General features: G+C 35.2%; 3 protein-coding genes across 31 annotated transcripts in view; all 3 read right to left on the reverse strand.

Annotated features, from left to right (window-relative positions):
• The window catches only part of mybpc1 (myosin binding protein C1), a 41,729-nt gene extending 35,290 nt beyond the window's left edge, over window positions 1–6,439 (reverse strand). For all 29 annotated transcript variants that reach the window (XM_067391960.1, XM_067391958.1, XM_067391959.1 and 26 more), the window contains exons 1-2: window positions 6,236–6,439; window positions 544–561 (exon numbers count right to left, since the gene is read on the reverse strand). In XM_067391960.1, the coding sequence (XP_067248061.1) occupies window positions 544–561; window positions 6,236–6,257 (40 nt within the window). In that variant the 5' untranslated portion in view covers window positions 6,258–6,439. The remainder of the gene's footprint in view (window positions 1–543; window positions 562–6,235) is intronic.
• Window positions 6,440–15,143: 8,704 nt separating this feature from the next.
• On the reverse strand, window positions 15,144–19,464 carry spi2 (Spi-2 proto-oncogene). Its single transcript, XM_067392281.1, has 6 exons — window positions 19,453–19,464; window positions 18,050–18,121; window positions 17,449–17,545; window positions 16,172–16,296; window positions 15,867–16,086; window positions 15,144–15,574 (listed from the first exon to the last, which is right to left on the reverse strand). Exons 1-6 carry the CDS (start codon window positions 19,462–19,464, stop codon window positions 15,249–15,251), a joined length of 852 nt encoding a protein of 283 aa, XP_067248382.1. The 3' UTR covers window positions 15,144–15,248.
• Window positions 18,288–21,236, reverse strand: spic (Spi-C transcription factor (Spi-1/PU.1 related)). Its single transcript, XM_067391061.1, has 5 exons — window positions 21,106–21,236; window positions 20,814–20,901; window positions 20,587–20,708; window positions 20,393–20,489; window positions 18,288–20,094 (listed from the first exon to the last, which is right to left on the reverse strand). Exons 1-5 carry the CDS (start codon window positions 21,106–21,108, stop codon window positions 19,616–19,618), a joined length of 789 nt encoding a protein of 262 aa, XP_067247162.1. The 5' UTR covers window positions 21,109–21,236; the 3' UTR covers window positions 18,288–19,615.
• Between the last annotated feature and the right edge of the window lie 1,774 nt (window positions 21,237–23,010).

Genomic DNA, 23,010 nt, shown 5'->3' on the forward strand with positions numbered 1-23,010 from the left:
TTCGACGCGATGAAAAACGGAAATCTGATTGATTTGTAAGTAACTTTTGTTTGAGCTCTTACATTGCTTCTAATGTTACTGCACCTTAAATGTTTTGCCCGCAAAACTTAGTTTGTATTTCCCTGTTGACCACTGTAACAAACCGCTGCTTTTCACTTGTGTCTCCTAGCCACTTTTTAGATTTAGAGAACAGCAAATTGGCGCCATCTTTTGACTCAAAACAACCAGACTAGACATGAAAAATTCAACTACTAAATGATTGATTATGTGATAAGAATAAATGGTTTGATAGTCGACTAGAACTCCAGCATCTCCCATTTAATACAAGAAAGAGAACTGTTGTATTAGCAATAGCTAGTCTAGAAAAAAAAAAAATGTTACTGGTTTTTTTTTTGTTGTTGTTTTTTAATTATAGTAGCCTATCATTTCTTGTCAGATTGTGTTTAAACTAAGTTTGTTCCCCTCCCAACCATTGATCCATTCACTCTTTCAAAATCTATCCAGGATGAGGCAAACAAGTTTCTGAAGAAATTCACCACTCACCTTCAGGTTGGCCATCATCTGTCAGGAAAAAAAGAAAAACAGCTCAATGAAGTTACTTTATTTTAGGTAGGCTAATGAAGCTTTAAACGTTTCCCCGTTTCTTTAAATGATTCAAAAATTAAAGCCACTTGGTTCAATATTTTGTTATCTAATATAATGACATTTTTCTGTCTGTATATTTTTTGGGCCACTGTACTAATTTGTGCCAAATTATATATAAAGCATTAAGGTTTAAACTGGGTGTCAGTGTGCAGTATTGTGTTAGTTACAGTGCATATGTCTAGACTGTTTAAAGAGGCACATGTTGACACAGCGTTACAGTAAAACCCAGCAGAGCATTATGAAAGTGTTCTTACAGACCCTAATGTGATTAGAGGAGTTAAATAAAAGCCTAACAAGTGCATACATCCCTTAGTATAATAGTTCTAAAATAAACCTTGTTTTATTTATAGATTAGCATGGACACGTGGTGGGCACCTGACTCTTTTTAAAGCAGACAAAGCTGCAAACGATCTGATCTCATCTTTGAATTTACTTAGAAAGCTGTGATGCTAAATTTAAGCATATAAAAAGACAAACATAAGGTCATTCAATAGAAACCTGGATAGAAACCTAAATATAAAGTACTATAGGAATGCAAATTAACAAATGGGATCTCTTATGGAGAACAAATGGAGACTTTTGGAAACTCCTGCTTCTTAGATTTACTCTACAAACTCAAAGGTTTGTAATCAATTTTTAATTAGGAAAGAAATTAAGAAATACTTTTATTAAGCAAGGACATGTTAAATTGATCAAAAGTGACAGTAAAAACATTTATAATTTTACAAAAGTTTTATTAAATAAATGCTTCTCTTTGGAACTTTCTATTAATCTAAAAATCTTGATTGCATACGGTTTGTACAAAAATATTAAGCAGCGCAACTGTTTTCAACATTAATAACAATAATAAATGTTTCTTGAGCAGCAAATCAGCATAATTTTAAATGTTAATATTTCACAGTATTACTGTTTTTACTGTATTTTGATCAAATTGAGGGAGTTAAGGGCATCAAAACCATAACCATCCCCTTTTGAATGGTAGTATATGTCCTGAAAAAAAGTAATCTTACGTCTCCTTTAGAGTTTCAAAGGAGATCTGAACCATCTCAAATTGTGTTCGGAAATCAAGTCAAAGGTCTCTCTATGATTTTTAGGAAGAACATCTGAGACCAAGTTGAACTCCATTAGGTCTCCTGACCTCTTAAAGAGCCACCTCCAAACAACAAAACCTTCCTCTGGGTTACGTGATGCAAATGTCAGGAGCTTTGTCTCAGTGACCCGCCCCTGTTCTTTTGGCATGGGCTGCTGTGAATTCTGTGAGGATGCCATCCTAGACTGATCATGGCACAAAAGGATCCCTGTGAAGCACTCCGAGAACGACTGTTCCATTCCTGCCCCCTGCTGTCAGGAGCCAATGTGAACACGTGTGCGTTTCGCCTCTTGATAGTTTTGACATCTCTCAGCTTTCAGCTCCCTTGTTTTGTTTGCTGTCTCTGTCAGTCCATCTCTCCTTCACTGGGCAGTTTCTTCAGTTGTAATTAATAATGATAATTATTATTATCATTATAAATGTAGATGTTTTTGCATGTTAATGATGCTTAATTGTATTATAATTGTTTTAATATAATTCTTTCACGTAATTATTTTCTCTTTTTTATCTTGTACATGTTGTGAGAAAGACATATGCATGAAACTAATAATAATAATAATAATAATTTTTAATTTTGTTTGCATGTCTTCTGAGATACCTATGCCTGGTTTCACAGACAAGGCTTAAGCTACTCCTAGACTTATATATATATATATAGACTTAATATATGTTTGAGCTGTTTTAACTGAAAGTAACTTGCACTGACATTTCTTAAAATATGTCAGTGCCATTGTTTTGTCTCAAGATGCACACCAGTAATGTTTTTTTCTAAGGCACATTTATTAAAGCTAATTGAACTAAGGCCTAATCCTGGCTTAATCTAAGCCCTGTCTGTGAAACCATGCCCTAATATTATTTTATCTCTCTTTTTTGTCTTATTCTATATAAATGTGATAATAACAGTATTAAATCAAGAGGTTTTTGCATGCGAGTTAGTCTTTTGAGATATCTAATCTTATTTTATGTGTCTCTCTTGTGTTGTCTTGTGCATGATGCCATCCTACAGGTCATGTCTTTTGGACAACTTAGCTCAGATTTGGCAATGACGTGGGTCCTTCCACCCATTAAAGAGCCATTTATGTCACCGTTAAGCTAGCTGGTGTGGCATTCTGCCCGTTTTGAGATCCTCACTGGCTCATCCAGCAATAACGACAATTCTGAAAGGTATTGTTTTACCCTCGCAGTGCAGCACAACAGTATGCAGGTATGTTCAGCTGTCCGTACTGCTGCCGTGAGGACAGACAGGCTCATGTTGACCCCCCCCCCACACACACACACACATGAACGCTTGTTACTAATCCTCTAGATTTATATAGATAGAATTCAGACCTCATTTATTAAAGAACATTTTCAGTTACATGCTTTTTGATTGATAAGCGAATGCACTGTGGCTAACTGTTTTTGGTCACAACCAACACAGACTGAAAACCTCCATAATCAATAAGTTAAGAGGGCAGAGATGAAGCTTTTATTTTGAGAATCAGTCTTTTTAATCATAATTGTTCTACAGAAACGAAGTATCATTGTACGTGGAAGTCATGCTAACATTGCTTGCGCAGAGAATGACAGGCATCAGAGAGCAGATGACAACTTGAATGTCTTGTTTCTCCTGGTGTTGATTTATGAGAGGATCTGACATTAAAGAATGACTCTTTGACTTCTTTGACTGAGAAAAAAGTGAAAGTGAGACATGCAGGGTCCAAAATTAACACTCGCTCAAGTAAAAGTTGCCAATTGGCTGGTCAATTTATAAGGAACCATAACATAATACACAATAGTTAAAGTAATTGATGTGCATAATTCAAACTAATGAATCACAGACCATCTACAAATAAAACATGTTTTTGAAGGATACCTAAAATGTTATTTTCTCTAGAACTTTATAGAATATTTCTCACATATAGAAACACTCACATAGTGACACAATAACCTGATCTGTTTTCCTTAAATTTGCTCCATTCATCCACCATTATCTGGTAAAAAAGTTAATTTTGGACCCTGGATATACGCCACTCCTCTAATGTAGGGTGGGTTTGACATGGGGATTCTTTCACCTTTGACCGTATCTCTTTAAGTCATTAGTCAAAGGGCAGCTAATAACCCTGGTACGGCTCCAGAGATAAACTTTCACTGACTTGAAACAGGCTACTCAAGTTTGTTGTGTTTCTTTCCATTGTTATTTTCCTGTGGGATGCTATTTGTGATGCTGTCATATGTGGAAATAGGTCAGAACCTCCATCCTTTGATATTATTTATCACAGAGATCAAAGTTCAAACAAACAAGAGCTCAGGATTCTCAGCATGATAGAGACATAAAGTCATTGGATGAAAGATAGGACTAACAGAGAGAAGAGAGAGAGCAATGGGGATTAAAAGTCTGCTCATTCTGAACTATTCCAGGGTTCTGGAATCCAGTTCCCCGGGGGTCCAGCCCTGTTCATCCCTCATCCAACCTTTTAAAGCCTGGAGCCGACGCTCCACGGCAACCCCAACCACCCCCCATCAGCTGTTCCCTCAAATTTATGAGAACAATTTTTTTTTTCAAACAGATATGGTCACAAAGTCTAATACTCTCTCTCTAAGTTATTTATGGAAGGTATCTACTGTATATGAAATCCATCATACTTAAATATTACAATTGGCACATAAACTACTTTGTTTTCATCTTTAACAATAACCAATTCTAAGTCTCATTGTTTGTTACTTGAGAAAGGCTTGCACTGCAAAAAGCATTTAGTTAAATATTTTTTTTTCTTGTTTTCCAATAAAAATATTGAAACATCCTTAAAACAAGATCAATTTACTAGAGAAGCAAAATGGTAACAGTTTTCGGATTGTTTTCAGAGAATACATTTTTTAACAAATTTAATTTTCTCACCCCATTGGACAAATTATTTTGGATTATTTATTGTTTTAAACATTAGTTTTGGTGGATTTTATTATGTTAATGCTTAAGTCAAGTTAAATTTTTTTTTAAATAAATTAAATTAATTGAAGATATATTCTCTGAAAACAAATAGTTTATTTATCTCGTTTTAAAGGGATAATTCATCCCAAAATGAAAATTCTGTCATCATATAATCACCCTGATATTATTCCAAAACAATTAAAGTATAAGCTATTTTGAAGAATGCCTCAGTGATGGACAGATGGTTTTAATCACCATGTGCATCCTATCCAAAATCTTTTCATTTAAGACCTTAAAAATCTGCACAATCTACCCGATGGCATTTGCAAAGGGCGGCGGGCACGTCTGCAAACCATTTACAGAAGTGAATCACGCCACCTCCCTGTTTATGACCATGTTTATGAGCATCATCAAAATAGCAGCCATAATATCAGTCTCCCAGATCCCCCTTATTCTGCTTCATAATCCCCATTGTCCATTGGTGGACGGATCCTATCCAGTGTGCATATGTTTAGAGGCAGATATTAAAATATGAGTCATCCTCAGACAAATGTTAAAGCCTGACCAAAAAAAAAATATAAATGTCAAAGGTGCATCACGAATGATGAAATCTCATTGCATAAGAGCAGTTGTGCACATGGGGATGCAGCTCCAAATGTCCAAATCTGCTTCCTTATGCTAGCCAATAAATGAAAGTCAATCCTTTTCACAATATTAATAATAATAATACAATGAAACTCAAAGTACAAGAGCACACACAATCTTCATATTTCTCCATCCATCCATTAGGCAGTGGAAGCTGATCTCTATATCATCACCCCTGAAATATTTGTCCATCTGGAGGCGTAGCATCCCCACCGGGCCATCGCCATTGCATCATCCATCAGAGATGCCACTGGCACTGCAGTAAAGCTGGGCTGTAGGACTTGAAACCCAGCGCTGGGTAAGTCAGCACCATTCCATACCCAGAATCCTGTATAGCTCAGCTGACTGTGCTCACCTAATCGCCTTGACTATGTGCCATCCATCATAGCAGCAGTCATGACAATAGTTGCTTTGTAGAGAGTTCTTTGGATCACCTCATCATCCAGCACAATGTGAATACCAAAGTCACCACCAGAATTCCTGATCATCCCTGAGCTTTTTATGTCTGCTTGGGTCATTCTCATGACTGTAGGGATGCAGCAAAGCTCACCTACTTCTAACCGTTATGTTCTATATTTTGTAGTACACTACACGCTGTACACTTATTTCATCTCGCGCAACTCATAATACACATAATACTTTCTCTCTATAATGCAACACTGTATATGATGTATGTGTGTTAAATGCAGTTGGGCAAACTCACCAAGCCTATTTGGCTCATAAACTTCAGATTAGAATCAAAACAGGTGAAGCAAATCAACAACACAATGCTGCTAATTTGCTATTAGCATGTTTGTTAGTAATGTTGAGGTGATATCACTAATAAATGTTGTTGTATGTCTCGATTTGGTTAAATAAGGAAAACAATGTCTTGTAATCCTAAAACATTTCTCTACCTTTTGCTCCAGTTTTTTCATCAGACTACGAGATCTGTGGTTCATTCTCACCTTTCTTTGTGGGCTCAGGCATGTTGAGCCGTTCTCCGGTGGACCGGGCACCAGTTGGAGGGGTTCAGGGGTGAGTCTGGGCTTCCCAGTGTGTGTGGCCGGGGGTGTCCTTTAGCCACTGGGTGTTAGGATGGAGAAACAGAGGTGAGGAAAGCTGCACCAGAGACTGTGGACGCCAATGAGGATGAGGGCAATGCAGGAACGTGAAGGAGAAAGTAACAGATCTGGGGGTGATGAATAAATGGGGTTTATATAGCACTCATCCTAGCCACTCCTCTCTCTTTGATAATGGAGCCCAAAAAGATCCCTAACACCTCCCTCCCCTTCTCTCCTAAAGTCCTGGGGATTAGATGTGGCTCGCTGTGCCCTGTCTCCTCACCAGCTGGAGTCAGACAGTGAGAAGGGCTTTTGGATAACGTTGCATTGCAGAAAAAAGGAAGGTATTTCTGTTGACAAGGTGGCATTGCTTTGAATATGTCACAAAGAGACCTGCTGTTGTTTTTATTCAGAATGCCTGACACAAATCAAAATGATAATGTATAAAAAAATTACAAAATTTGTAATTTATAATCTAATGAATAATGTAAATGAGTAATTACATAATTTGCACAATTCTAATGGATAATTGTAATGTATAGAATTATAAAATCTTCTGTAATTAATAAAAATATAATAAAATATATAATAAATCATATTTAATAAAATGTAATAAAATATACAAAAAATATAAAAAATAAAATGTGTAAAAACTTCCATTTGTTTATTTTATATAATTTATGAAAATATAATATAATCATATAATATAAAATAAATAACAGAATAAAATGTGCTAAAATATAAACTGTATAAAATATATACATTTGTAAAATTTATATATTTTTATAGTTTATAAAAATATTATATAATCGTATAATATATAATAAAAAACAGAATAAAATATGATAAAATATAAACTGTATAAAATATATACATTTGTAAAATGTATATATTTTTATAATTTATAAAAATATAATATAAACATATAATATATAATAAATAGCAGAATAATAAATAACAATAAAATGTGATAAAATGTAAACTGTATAAAATATATACATTTGTAAAATGTATATATTTGGATAATTTATAAAAATATAATATAATAATAAAATATACAATAATAATAGTAAAATATATGTATTATATTTTTATACTTTTTCAATTTTATTTTTTATAAAAACATCTGAAGTAATACTATCTATCTATATCTATATTAGGGGTGGGACAAAATATCGATATGGCGATATATCGTCATGCTTCTCTGTGCGATACGAGAATCGTATCGCTGCGCCAAATATCGATATTTTAATTTAAAAAAATAAAGCGCTATATATAGATTTCTTTGCTCATAACGTCCTACTTCAAGGCGGCGTTCAACACATGAATGAGGGAAACGTGAACTTAAGTTAACTAGCCTAAGAAAAAGAGGTTATTAACAGGATGGCGGACAGCAGTGTGAGTAAAATAGATGCCCCAGCCACGTTTAAGTTCAAAGTCTTGACGCACTTTTATACCATTGATGTGACAGTCGTAGTCATCTTTGACGTTCTTCACCGCGCGCTTACACGGGAGCATTTGAAAGCATATATTAGGGATCCTCTGATAAACGCCTGCTTTCGAACGCTCCTGTGTATATCTAAGCACTTGAACGTCAAAGGGGTCTGTTTGCACCTGGTGACTTCATGCATTTTCTCTGATCGGATGGCTATCTGATCGTGAAAAGACCAGGTCTAAATGCCTAAAAACGCATTTGAGACGGATTTAAATCCGATCGCTCAAACCACTTCAGGAGATGGTCTGGGACGCATTCCAGTCAAAACTGTCTATGCTCAGTCTAAATGCATCTGGTTGTTGAAACTACATATGTAAATTTTACTTCTCCCAAAAATACTAAAACTGAAACATGTGAGAGTCAGATATGAGAACGCTACTGCATCACACATCGCCGCAGATCTCTTCAGCAAGCTGACGCGCAAACTGCCGCATATGAAAGTGAAAGTAAGTCGCAGACGCATAACACACAGTTATCTTCATTAAAAGTAATGAGACCTTTTACCAGTGCTGTTGCCGCTCTCTCCTATTACAGTCTTTGATTTTGAAATTAACTGATGGTCAATAAAATGCACCTCATATTTCTTGCTTTCGGTGACGTGAACTCTATTAAATGTACATATAAGATCAGATTTATCCGTTAACCTGCACTTAACCTTTTCACGTGCATTTTGTTTTCATATTAAGACCAATATCGCGATGTATCATTATAGGATTGTCTAGTGATATATCGATTATCGTAGAATCGCTGACTCGCGATATTATCGTTATCGTGAGCCATTTATCGTGATAGTATCGTATCGTGAGGTACCCTCCGATTCCCACCCCTAATCTATATATATCTATCTATCTACAAACCCCATTCCAAAAATGTTGGGACACCGTACAAATTGTGAATAAAAACAGAATGCAATGATGTGGAAGTTTCAAATTTCAATATTTTATTCAGAATACAACATAGATGACATATCAAATGTTTAAACTGAGAAAATGTTTCATTTTAAGTTAATTTTAAATTTCATGGCATCAACACATCTCAAAAAAGTCTGGACAAGGCCATGTTTACCACTGTGTGGCATCCCCTCCTCTTTCTGTAGCAGTCTGCAAACGTCTGGGGACTGAGGAGACAAGTTGCTGAAGTTTAGGAATAGGAATGTTGTCCCATTCTTGTCTAATACAGGCTTCTAGTTGCTCAACTGTCTTAGGTCTTCTTTGTCGCATCTTCCTCTTTATGATGCTCCAAATATTTTCTGTGGGTGAAAGATCTGGACTGCAGGCTGGCCATTTCAGTACCCGGATCCTCCTTCTACGCAGCCATGATGTTGTAATTGATGCAGTATGTGGTCTGGCATTGTCATGTTGGAAAATGCAAGGTCTTCCCTGAAAGAAACGACGTCTGGATGGGATTGTATGTTGTTCTAGAACTTGGATATACCTTTCAGCATTGATGGTGCCTTTCCAGATGTGTAAGCTGCCCATGCCACATGCACTCATGCAACCCCATACCATCAGAGATGCAGGCTTCTGAACTGAGCGCTAAAACAACTTGGGTTGTCCTTGTCCTCTTTAGTCCGGATGACATGGCATCCCAGTTTTCCAAAAAGAACTTCAAATAATTGATTCGTCTGACCACAGAACAGTTTTCCACTTTGCCACAGTCCATTTTAAATGAGCTTTGGCCCAGAGAAAACGCCTGTGCTTCTGGATCATGTTTAGATATGGCTTCTTTTTTGACCTGTAGAGTTTTAGCCGGCAACGGTGAATGGCATGGTGGATTGTGTTCACCGACAATGTTTTCTGGAAGTATTCCTGAGCCCATGTTGTGATTTTCATTTTCATTTGATGCAGTGCTGTCTAAGGGCCCGAAGATCACGGCCATCCAGTATGGTTTTCCGGCCTTGACCCTTATGCACAGAGATTGTTCCAGATTCTCTGAATCTTTGGATGATATTATGCACTGTAGATGATGATAACTTCAAACTCTTTGCAATTTTTCTCTGAGAAACTCCTTTCTGATATTGCTCCACTATTTTTCACCGCAGCATTGGGGGAATTGGTGATCCTCTGCCCATCTTGACTTCTGAGAGAAACTGCCACTCTGAGAGGCTCTTTTTATACCCAATCATGTTGCCAATTGACCTAATAAGTTGCAAATTGGTCCTTCAGCTGTTCCTTATATGTATATTTAACTTTTCCGGACTCTTATTGCTACCTGTCCCAACTTTTTTGGAATGTGTAGCTCTCATGAAATCCAAAATGAGCCAATATTTGGCATGACAAAATGTCTCACTTTCAACATTTGATATGTTATCTATATTCTATTGTGAATAAAATATAAGTTTATGTGATTTGTAAATTATTGCATTCCTTTTTTATTCCCAATTTGTACAGTGTCCTAACTTTTTTGGAATCTGTTTGTATATTATATTATATTATATTATATTATATTATATTATATTATATTATATTATATTATATTATATTATATTATATTATATTATATTATATAATATATTATTATTTTATAGAAAAACAAGTTTTCTTCAAAAAGCAGTCACATGGAACAGCCTAAAGTGTTTTTTTTTGTTTGTTTTTTTTTTAAATGTGATACAAAAATGTGATCTTCATAAACTTTGCATTCATATGCATGTATCATTTTGCATATGAATAATAAAAAAATATTATTAAATGTATGTGAAATATATTTTATATACATAAATTATATAAACATTAGTGTCCCAACTTTTTTAGAATTGGGTTTGTATATATGTATATATATATTAGGGGTGTAACGGTACACAAACATGACGGTTCGGTACGTACCTTGGTTTTGAAGTACAGATTCGTTACAGCAGGGTGAGAAAACAAAACAATTTTTTCTTTCTCTTTTTATTTTTAATAAACATTGCTTTACTGAACCAACTACGTATCTGTAACTATGTCTATGTAAACTATTAGGGAGCCCTTACTTGCACATTAATATAATAAAGGTTACAATTAACAACAGAGCCCAAATGATTAAATTAAGTTGCTATTTATTTTTAGATATAATCATCAACACTCAAATAATAATAAAAAATGTATGTATTGTAAACATGTAAATGACACAAGGCAGTTTTTGCATTAACTTCTGCTTCTCCAATTTGTTGTTGAAATATAATCATTTAAACATTGGCTGTCATAACTTGTTTTCATGACAGATTTACTTAGGCCTTACATTAACTAACAGGTTAAGTAAAATATAATTTAAATATAGGCTTATATAGTGCATATATTTAGCAAAAAAAGGTCATTTCTCTAGCGAACTAACAAGCTGTTGACACTGAATGGCTTTTCTGAGGTAAATGTAATACTACGTGACATATTGTTTACAAATTGTTTTACTGACATCTTTCCGCGGTTGAAACACTGATTAAGCAATTAAACAAGATATGTTTAAGTTGTACTGTATCTTTCAACATACCTTCATGTTCATTCATGTTCATTTTGTAGTAGTGAAGAGGAATGGATAATCGCATTCACTCGTGCTCCCCGCTGCCGTTTGAACTGAGGCGCCTACAGCGATCTGTCACGCCACATCAAAAAGCATCAAAACAGAATTTATTGTTTTAATTTCCTGATAAAATGGACAGAATTTGAAAGATGACACTTTGTTTCTTATCGAAAGTAATACAAAACACTGAGCTTATTGCGATTATTGGTGGTTAATGCTGGTTAAAATAGCTTAGACTAAAAAGCATTACTGTGCACGCCCCCTTTTGGATTGGAGTGTGGATCCCCTGTGACTGACTGTATTCCTTGTCTAACTGCATGAACCGAACCATGACGGTTCGAGACGAATACATGTACAGTTACACCCCTAATATGTATATATATATATATATATATATATATATATATATATATATATATATATATATATACACACACACACATACACACCACTTTATTTACAAAATAATATCCAAACAAATGCCAGCTCTCGCGTGAACACAAAACTCATGCATCGTGATGCTCTTGTGAACCCTCGCATGTGTGTTGAGTTGACGCGTGACTCTGAACACAACACGCATGCATCCTGAAGCTCTCGAGAAAGCGTGTTGCAGATCAATATTTTTATATGTAAAGTGGTAAATTATGGGGTTTTTTTGCGCAAACAAAGCACTCACGTTGCTTCATAAAATTAAGTTTAAGCCGCTGGAGTCACATGGAGTACTTTAATGATGTCTTTTTCTTTCCTTTCTTGACCTTGGAATGGTAGTTGCACTGGATCTCTATGGACAGACAGAAACCTTTCAGACTTCGTCAAAAATATCTTCATTTGTGTTCCGAATATGAACGAAGGTCTTACGGATGTGGAACGACATGAGGGTGAGTAATTAATGACAGAATTTTCATTTTTGGGTGAACTAACCTTTTAATGTTTGGTCTTTAATATTGAAGAGTAATGAAGAGACGATCCTACCAATGGGAAGTTGATATGACAATGTAACTGATTTACTATGAACCTTGGCAAGGCCCATGTCAAGGGCATTGACTATAGGAAGAATGAAATAGTTATTATTAGACAATGCTGTCATCCAGGGGTTCCCAGTGTCTATGCTCCACCCTTTCTCTAGAAGGCCTCTGGGTGATATTTAGGGCTTAGGGAGAAAAATAGGAAACATTCACTTCACCTTTCAGCCAAGTGCCAGAGATGATGTGAATGTAATGTGGATGAGGGTGATCTGAACAACCAGGACTATAAATTCTGATGCCTGAGCAGTGCTTTTAAAGGCTATTATTAGAATGTCACCGTGAACTCTGACTTTTGACATATCTAGCATGGAAAGATGATGAGATTGTTGTCATTGTCAAGACCCTAATTATCCTGTTAACACTTTAATTTTCACTATAAATCAGGCCCTGCTTCTTGCAGACGTGACTGCAGTTTACGCAGGGAGTCACTAAAGCTTTAATAGTTTTAGCGAGCAATTACATTTAATTTATGATTGGTTTATTATTTCCAGAAACTTTAAATGTATCTTAAATAAGAAAGAAAGAAAGATTTGAAATGCACCTGCTTGAAACTAATATAGAGGTCAATGATATAACGACATAAGAAAATACATTAAATTTCATAATCAGAAAATCAAAATTTGGTTTGCATAATGTAAAAAATTTCAAAGTGATGCAAATGAAAAAACATTAAAAGAATTAAATTATTGAAAAGAAAACCTTATTCCTTATTTATGGTTAGTTTGGCACATTCTATGTGCCAAGTCTCTTAAAATATCAAATAATTTGACCTTTTTATGACATGACAAAGTGCTTCATGGTGCTTCTTTTCATAACTGATATTTATTAATTATAAAAAAGTTTTCAAAACTATGTTAAACCTGTATGAACACAAACATTTCTAAGAACGTGGCATATTGTCTGTGAACTTTTAGTTGAGCTGACATGAATATGGCAAAAAAACAAAAATAAAATAACAAAATGTCATCTTCTCAGATGGTCACATGAATGCCAGCAAGTAATATAAGATGTCTCTGCAGAGCCAGTAGCATATTACATATTAAGCCAGGAGTCTTCTTTAGTAATTTCAGGCTATGCATGTTCTGAAAGACTTCTAGTCAGCAGTCATTCTATCTGTAGCTACAGTTGCCATTAAAGAAATCCTTGTTTAGAATGGAAATTTTTCACAAAAGCATATCATGCCAAAAGTATGTGGTCGCATTAACAAAATTAACCTGGAATCTCTTTCTGAATTGGCTGTTTGTGATATAAGGAGGTTATGAACATATATGTCATACTCTCAAACCATCCTGACTGAGTGGATTTTAAGCATGATTTTTTTTTTTTTTTTTGGCCTTTATTTGTAGCAGAGCCTCCAATGAGGGGCCCATTTATAACCATGTGTGTTAGACAGGGTCCTGGGGAAGTATCATGTGGGTCTGCCATAAAGTTCAAACAAAACCATTTGGACCAGACTGGTGGTTAAAGGTTCATGTCGCCCATGGGGATTTAGCTGTCATGGTCACCATAAAAAGCTCAGGCGAGAGAGTTGCATCGGCACCTGCCTGTACAAATGCACACACACAGACACACACGCAGGAACCTAAACAAAGACGAAGAGATATCGCCTCAGAATTTCAGCATCTCAATAAGATTCAGTTCGTTCAATATAGACTGGAGCTTCTCCCCATGGAGCAGGAAATGCTTTAGATATACTGAGCAAGTAAAGCATGAATACTCGCTGCAGAAATAGATTCCACTCCTCCCTGTGAACAAAACGCTGTGGGACTATAAAGGGAGAGAAGCACCATCTCTGAATGGCAAATTACCATGTGTGAGGAGCACCTTGTGGCCGGTCAGTGAGTCAGAGAGACTAAACCAAGAATCTGTCTTTTAGTAGGGTGCTGTCAACACCTCTGAGTCCAACTTCTGATGCCAATTACGAAAAAACAGCTGCTTAAAGTGCCTCCAAAAAGCATTTCAACACTTAAGCCATGCTTAAAAATGAATGAATTTTATTGCAGCATGCAACAAAATTTCAAACCTAGTGCCATTTATTGTAAAGAAAGACAGCATGTGCACATTTAGCATTTCACAATGTCAAAATGTTGACAAAAAGTGATTGTTTGGCTTCATAAATTCACTAAAAATGACCTAGTTGTAAAAATGAAGTTAGTTCTGAGAAAAGTAGTTCTGCGATAACATAACCTTCATACATTTTTTTACCCATGACCCATGTAAAAAACTGAATTTTTTCATAGTAATAGTATACAAAAAAGTTAGTTCTGAGAAAAGTATAATTTGTCACTTGTTTTGAGATTGCATATCATGCTATAACATAACCTTCATACATTTTTTTTACCCATGACCCATGTAAAAAAAAACAATAGCACTGAAGTGAACAAAAAATATATATAATGACTTTTTCTTTTTTCTTGTTTATTTTGCCATTAAGTTGTTAATAATAAAAATCCCAAAACAGAATGGAAAATGCACAACTGTAGTGAGTCAGTAAGTGACAGTCAAAATAAAAGCAGTGTAGCAGCTTTGCCACCTACTGGGTACAAATGAGCAGTGCGGGAAGATCTGTTTTTATTTTTTGTTTTAGTTCTTTTTAACTGCCATCTTAAAAGCTGATTTAAAAAAAATGGATAAATATCAAAAGAAAATTATAATAAAAAGACATTTTTATTAAAGACATACTTTTTAAATGCATCAAGATACACAAAGAACAGCAAAAAGTAGCCTAAGTCATTTGGTTAAGAGTCTGTAATACAAAACACCATAGTTAATCACCTTCTTATGAAACCTAACTGAGCAAGAAAAAATAGAAACTAATTTTACCCTCCTCCTGTTACCAAGGCAATTAACATATAATGAGAGTAACACATAATAACCGTAACACATGGAGACAATCATTCAACTCTCATTTCGATTGACATAGTGCTTTCTTTATACCATGTTGACTCCGTAAAGTACAGAGGGTAGCGACACTGAATTTGTAAGTCAGTTTCTTTTTCACTTTAATGATTTCCCCCGAGCGGGCGTAATTTCGCAGGGCACGGGACATTTTCTGGTAGGTCATGGGCATTCTGTTGCCCTTCCTCTGGCCCCATAGCTCTGCCACACGCTCCTTGTGCCTGGCAGAAAAGCGGAAGACGCCGACTGAAGCCGGCACCCAGGACACGCAGTGGGCCATGCCTGGGTCCTCCAGCATCTCGAACAGGAAGTGGAAAAGGCGTAGCTTTTTCCCTGCAATCATAGAGATGATTGAGGTCAAACAGCATTCATGTGTGTGCATGAAGGGGTGGGCAAAGGCCTATGGAAACTATTTCCCATAAAACACACTTGTGTTATGATAGGCGTAATTAAGATAAGCATCTCTAAAGCATCAGTGGCGTACAAAAGACCAGAGAAAATGAGGGTGAACTGAGATTCTATTTGGCAGTTATGGGTAGGACGAGCCGCTCCCGAGCTTCAGTTCCCCTAGGTTATTCCTCACCTTAGAGATAGCATCTAAACAAACCACAAAAGCAGAACTGACCTTTCTCTGCAGGTGTAATGCTGGGCAATGATTCCGCACACTTTTCAGGTGTTGTATTCGGAGTTAAAGGTCTCTCTGGTCCGTTTAGGGCGTTTAACACTCGCCCGTCAGGTGAGTTGTGAAGGACCGAAGACTGATCAACTGCAGCGGTGCCGTTGCAATTCATCCTGCAGTCCGTATATGAGTCAGATCCCTTTGCTTTGGCCAGAGATCCCATGACCTATTCATTTGACAAAAGGTCTTGGTTTTAAAACGGAAAAGAATGGGTGCAAGAATGACATTAAGTGTTGAACTGAATACTTCACCTGCTCAGAAAACTGCATCTGGGACTTGTCTTGCTCTAACACATTGCTGAAATGCTCCTCACTAGGTAGCTTCTCTCCAGAAGTGTTCACAGCTTCACCAGTTGACATGGCATAGAGATCCCTCGCTGCCATTACATTGCAAAAAAAAAGTTAGTGGTGGTAAACAAACACTTTTTTTTTGTCCATACAAGTCAGAGGGGTCCAATGTTTTTTTGGACACCATTACCTTATGAAAAAGAGTACTTATTAATAAGAATGTACTTAAGAATAAACATATATCCTTAAGGAAATACTTAAGTCCTATCTGAATGTAATGTTTTCTGCAATTAAATGAAAATATATTATAATTTATATTAAATGCAGTTAGCTAATAGTGCTTACAGTGCTTTGACCCAATTAGGAAGGACTTAAGTACACCTATATATTACTTCTATTAAAATATGGTTTCTTAAAAGTATACTACAGAATGACAAACATTTATGGTAAGTTAAAAGTTAAAAGATATCAAGTACTTGTGCTTTAGTATGTTGGTCAACACATCAGAATAAATGTACTTGTAAGCAAGACAAAATGATTTAAAATGTACTTTAAAGTAAAACTTTACTATTGGGAGTTATGTTTTATTTTAATTTTATAATAGTTGTATTAATATTTTCAATTAGCTTTTTGTTAATTTTGTTAATATTTCTGTTAATGTTTTAGTATTTTTGTTATGTGCTTTTGTCATTTTATTACTATTTTTTTATATTTTTATTTAGGTTTAATTTATTTTTATTTCAGAATTAGTTTTAGATTTAGTTATTTTTAGTTTTAATCATTTTAGTGATTCAACTTAATTTCAAGGCAACATTTCTAATTTTTGTTGAGTTTAAGTTTTTCAACTAATATTTATATTTTATTTCATTTCAGAACAGTTTTAGTGTTAGTTTAATGATAATAACCCTGATTATTAGAAAGTGCACTTTTTAGTGTGTTAAGAAAAATAGTGATTTATGTGGCTATTTATTTAATTAAAATTGCATTATCTGCAAGTGTACAGTTTTTTTTTTTTTTTAAATATACTTTTTAAATTTGAAGTACACTACACTTAAGTGCACATTCAAAACAAGTAAGTGCTTTTTAACAATGGTTGACTTTCATTGCATGAAAAAATTAAAACTTCATTTGTGTTCTGCAATAGAAGGAAAGTCATACAGGCATGAAAAGACATGAAGGTGAGTAAATAATGACAGATTTTTCATTTTTGTGTGAACTCTACTTTTAAGCTTCTTTCTTACTGTTCCATAGGGCCTTTCTTCGAGATTCCTGTCTGTAGTGCTCCTCAAGAAATTCCAGAATCACCTCCAAATCAGTTTGATATTCCTGCGCACTGTTCTGGTAAGAAATATAGATTTTTATCTCATACACAACAGTGGGCCCCTGAAAACTGTATTTTTGGTTAGATATAATAAATATAATGACATTGATACATTTAAAATTGTCCAAATATGTTTTGGTTCCACTGTAGAATAAAAACTATACAACAAAACTGTAAAACGTATTAGTTCTTACCATGCTAGTGTGCCAGATGTGATCCTTATTGAATGTATTGCTGTTACAGGTTTTGTTGTATTAATGAATAATCAATAAGTTAAAAAAAGACAGATTTGTTACTATTAGTGTGCTTTACAAACAAAACTCTCTTGTTGAAATGGTGCAGACTTGTTTTTATCAGTAACAAGGGGCTGGGGGAGTGAACAAGCCTTTCTGGAATGATCTACGACCGTACATAAATAACCAGCCATCTTTTGACCCAAAACCACAGTTTCTTTCGGCCCAAACACACACACACACACACACACGAACACACATACACACCCTGATCTCGGTCTAACACACATCTCTAGCATCCACCTTTATGGAACCAGTAACCACATCCTCTTCACTCTTAGAGATAACAACCACAACCACCTAACAATGACATGCAGGCTCCACATAAAAAACACATTCAATTGTGCTGAAATGATCGAGAACTTTGAAATCATGAACAAAATATGAAAGCAACATAGATGAGAGAATCATAAAGTCTGAAAGGGCGCAATTGTTATGAGACAAGTGTTTATTGTCCTTTATGAAAATTATACAGCAGCACTACATTAGTGTTTGATTGCTATCTTACAAAGAGGAAGGTGATTTAAGATCGGTTTGTAATATGACACACAAAGCAGGCACAAAACAATCTTCTCTCTGTGAAATTAGATAAGCTTGGCCCAACGCATTTGCAAAGAAATCAGCGCAGACGTTTATACAGCGGGCTTCAAGTGTACATCTTTTACAACAAACAAATTAATTGGGATTTTCAAGACAGGAAACTTTATTTGAGCACATAAACAAATGATCTTATGTAAACAAGTTGAAAAAAGCAGATATAAATATGAAGATATACTTTTATAGAAGTAGAACAGTAGATAAACAGTGGTTCCCAAAAGCATGTGGACACTTTTAAACACTTAATGTTATTTCATTGTATACAAAATATCAAAATATCTTTCTGAACCATTTTTGCAGTTACTTTTAACCAACTGGTCCTAAGCTATGAAGTCAGTTGTCCTCAAGTTCACACAGAGTAATTATGCACATTTTTCCCTCTATTTACTCTAAGAATTTGAAACTTTTTTGTGAAATGTTTTGCTTGAAATGTGTGCTTGAGCGGTCGTTCTTTTTCTTTAAAATTAATGTTATCTGGTTTGATATTTTTTACATATTTTTTACAATGCAAAGACATTTTGAGTGTCGCTTAAGTGTACAAATACTTGTTAGGGCCACTCTACATAAACACTATTGTTCAAAAGTTTGGGGTCAGTAAGATTTTTTAATATTTTTTAAGGAAATCTCATATAGTCACCAGAGTAAAATGGAGTAAAAGCAGTAATATTCTGACATATTATCATTTAAAGTAACTGTTTTCTATTTGAATATATTTGAAAATATAATTCATTGCTGTGATGGCAAAGCTGTATTTTCAGCAGCCAGTCTGCAGTGTCACATGATCCTTTAAGAAATCTGTCTAATATGCTGATTTGGTGCTCATTTTCTTATTATTATCTTATTATTGCTGCTTGATATTTTTGTGGAAAACAGTGATACCTTTTTTCAGGATTTATTTGAAATAGAAACTTTTTGTAACATTACAATTGTCTTTACTGTCACTTTTAATCAATTTAATGCATCCTTGCTGGATAAAAGCATAGATATAAATCCTTACCGACTCTAAATTTTTGAACGGTACGTTAACATCCTACATGTACAAGCATTTACTCATTTCTAATGCACTGTAGGAAAAACAGCTTTATTCTTCTATACATTTTACCATGTCAAGGTTTATTTCAAAGCATCTCCAATCTTGTAAAAGACAGAGAGAGAGAGTACAATTTATGGAATGTTAGTGATTGGCTCTTTTGAGAATCAAACGCCTATTTTGGGATCCTCATGCACTGTCAGTACAGTAGCAAGATCATACTCGCCCTGGTAAGAGTATTGGCCGTACCAGTAATGACAGTCCGGGAGAGGAGAGCCGTAGTACACGTGCTCAGAAGAGCCTTGCTGATGAAGGGTCATGTCTCTGGACGAAGGGCCTGAGCTGTAGCCTGACAGTGAGCTCAGTCGCTGCAGTATAGCTGGATTAAACTGATAGGTGAGCTTGCGACGCACCTTCACAATCTCGCCCGTGCGGCTGTAGTTGCGGAGAGCGCGTGCCATTTTCTGGTAGGTCATGGTCTTGCGGTTTCCCTTCCTTTGACCCCAGCACTCGGCCAGTTTCTCTTTATTTTTCGAGATGAAATGGAAGATGCCACTACCTCGGTCCGTCCACTGGATGGAGTCGCCCATGTTGTCGTCGTGAAGAGCCTCGTGCAGATATTCATATAACCGTAACTTCTTACGACCTAATGAGGAAGAGAAATGCACAATGCATTCAGCACTTCTGTAATATGAAGAACTCAGCTTTGTTAAAAATTATGAAGCATTAAAATGCAGTACAGGATATACACAAGTATGTTTAGGTTTACTTTTATTAATTAGATTATTATTCCTGAAAACTTTCAGCTTTTATGTGATTTTACTTATGCAGTACAGTTATTGCTATGCAGTTAGAGAGAGAAATCAAAAAAGGCCTTTTAGCATCAGCACATACTTTCTCACATACTGAATTATCACATTTACAAACTTGCTGTAATTTTGTACCTTTTCCGTGGCGCTGTGGTAAATTTGAGTAAAATACCGAAGGCTCAGCAGAACACAACGGCCCCAGAGACACATCTGGCACAGTGTGAGACCATGACTGCAGACACAGAGAGAAGCACAAAACATGGGTAAAAGTTTCACAACCCATCAGCTGAAACAATAAAAGTGAAAAATTCAATGAGTTGTAAACCTACTGAGGATTCATTCCAGTCATACATTGATCCTGGAGGCTCAAAATGAGGTGTGAACTGATAGTATGAGATGGCATGTCTCACAGAAGACTGTTGACTTTCCAAATTCTCATAGTATTTGTTTTCTAAAAGAGCCAATGAGCAGAGAATGAATAATCATCATAATAGTTTATACTTGATAATATTATATCATATATGTAATTGTTATATTATATTAAATTATATTATACCCGTGTCATAATGCCGTATCTGAGAGTGACGCTGAATTACATCAATGGCATCCTGAAAATCTTGATTGATGTCATTTTCAAGAGACCCCTGTAAGAAATAAACATGCTTAATTCAGAATTTCACACATATTAAATAATGTTTGTATTAGGGTTGTCTTCTCATAAATATGTGAATTATACATATAATATATATATATGGATCAACATGTTTTAAATGGTTAAGCATATAAATACTACATAGCCTAAAACAATTTATAATTACACTGATACACACTTGAGTCAAAGAACTCACCATTCTGGCCTTGGAAAACCTAACACTTCATCTATGTAGAGCTCGACTGTATTCAACTGCAAATGCCCTCTATGTCTCAGCGATTGTAAGTGGACAGATATATATTGTAGAATGACTACTGTTTGACTGTCCAACTAAGCAATGTGGCCTGTTATATACATGGGTCCATTTAAATGTGCCACGTCAACATAACATGGTGCAGTCAATGATACTCTACTTCTCTTTTTGGAAATGAAGACCACATAGGACTCATAGTCTCTCTATTCTGTAATCTCCATATCTCCATCCATGAAAAAAAGATAGAGAGCAAGAGAGAGAGAGAGAGAAAAAAAGAGGGACTAACCACTAGTTTATCCAGGATTCCTTCTCCTTTGTGAAAACATTTGCATTTCAGGTTAGAAGTTGTCAACGGCACTGTAGTTTATTGGTCCTGTAAAAAAAAAAAAAGTATTGAGAGACACCAAACAATAACTGCTCTTATAATCACAGCAAGAGAAAAGCTGGGGATTGCTGGGAAATTGCACCTGAGGTGGAACACTTCAAGAAAACCTGCAAGACAGAAATATGGATTTTTATGTCCCTTTCATGCATTTCTTAAAAAAAAATTGCAATCAATTCAATGCTGTTTTATTTATTTTAGCCAGATTCTGTTAGTGTGAATAAGTATTTGCAAAAACTTTCCTTTCTTACAAAGCAATCACACATCATGTTAAAAGATAATCATTTCCTTCTTCCATTCAATTCAAATTCATATTAGTGCGATTGTCAACTAAACAGGCCACGAAAGACTTGAAAGATGAGTACACACTACTTTGTTTTATCTTTGCCACAAACTGCAGGACAAACACTTAAAATCCAGTCCCATTTTAATGTATTTCATTCTTTTTACCGTGTATTGTTCTAAGCTCATAAAACAACAGTTAATTCACTGCACATTCTCATGACACAAGTTTTAAATATCAACTGACTGGCTCCTGAAGTTCCCCTTTCAGGTGTGCAGAGAATGAAAGTAAAGAGGCTCACTGATAAAAGAACCATGTAAAGTTTATGAGACATCAGCGCTTCAGTCGACTGAGATTATACCGCTGGTGCATAATCAATACGCTAGAAAAGTATGCTATTGTGTGGAAATTTATAGCCTCAAACTGTGTAAACAACTCACTGACAATAGTTAATCTGTTATACTGTAAATCACCTGGAAAATGATTTCTGCTGTCATTTACATAGGCATTTATCTTTGTTGTGTCTGTACACTTGAAACTGGCAGGATAAAGTCAAACATTTGCATAGATAATGAATTCTTCATTGCACTATTTTGTAAGTGCATTGTAGTATGTGAAGTATGCTGAAAAAGAAAAATACTGAAACCAGCCTAAGGTTGTTTGTTGTTGTTTTTTTAGTTGGTCTAAAAGCAGTTAGTCAGTGCATTGCATGCATGTGTACGTCCAAAATTAACACTTGTAACGCACCAACCATGAGTAAAAATGGGCTTTGGCATATAACTTTTGCTGATAACTTTATTAGAAACTACATCAATAAAGACGAATAGTATGAATTAGTCAGACTTCCATTAATGTAGATTAGGTGAGCAATTAAAATCAAAGATATACACATTATCCAAAACATCTATCACAACTTGCACATCTTCTAACAACTTTTACCATCTGAAGTTTTACTAATATGCAAAGATAAAAATAACGAAATAAACTTATTGTCAGTAAATCCAAAAATACTGTATAATATCATTCAAAAGTTTGGGTTATGTAAGATTTTTGTAAGAAGTCTCTTATGCTCACCAAGGCTACATTTATTTGATCAAAAATACAGTAAAATAGTAATATTGTAAAATATAATTACAGTTTTATACTGTTTTATATTTTAAAATGTATTTCTCTGATAGTAAAG

The sequence above is a fragment of the Chanodichthys erythropterus genome, chromosome 8 (assembly GCF_024489055.1).
Source record: "Chanodichthys erythropterus isolate Z2021 chromosome 8, ASM2448905v1, whole genome shotgun sequence".
NCBI lineage: Eukaryota > Metazoa > Chordata > Actinopteri > Cypriniformes > Xenocyprididae > Chanodichthys > Chanodichthys erythropterus.

Bases quoted from the DNA above. Each gene is read 5' to 3' on its own strand.
- spi2 (XM_067392281.1), bottom strand. The intron at 17,546-18,049 runs GTGTGTTAGACC...ATTTCTTACCAG, and splicing joins TAAAGGTGGATGCTAGAGAT to AACAGTGCGCAGGAATATCA. The intron at 16,297-17,448 runs GTAAGAAAGAAG...ATGTAATGGCAG, and splicing joins AAGAAAGGCCCTATGGAACA to CGAGGGATCTCTATGCCATG.
- spic (XM_067391061.1), bottom strand. The intron at 20,709-20,813 runs GTATAATATAAT...TGGCTCTTTTAG, and splicing joins GATACGGCATTATGACACGG to AAAACAAATACTATGAGAAT. The intron at 20,490-20,586 runs GTAGGTTTACAA...CTGTGTCTGCAG, and splicing joins ATGACTGGAATGAATCCTCA to TCATGGTCTCACACTGTGCC.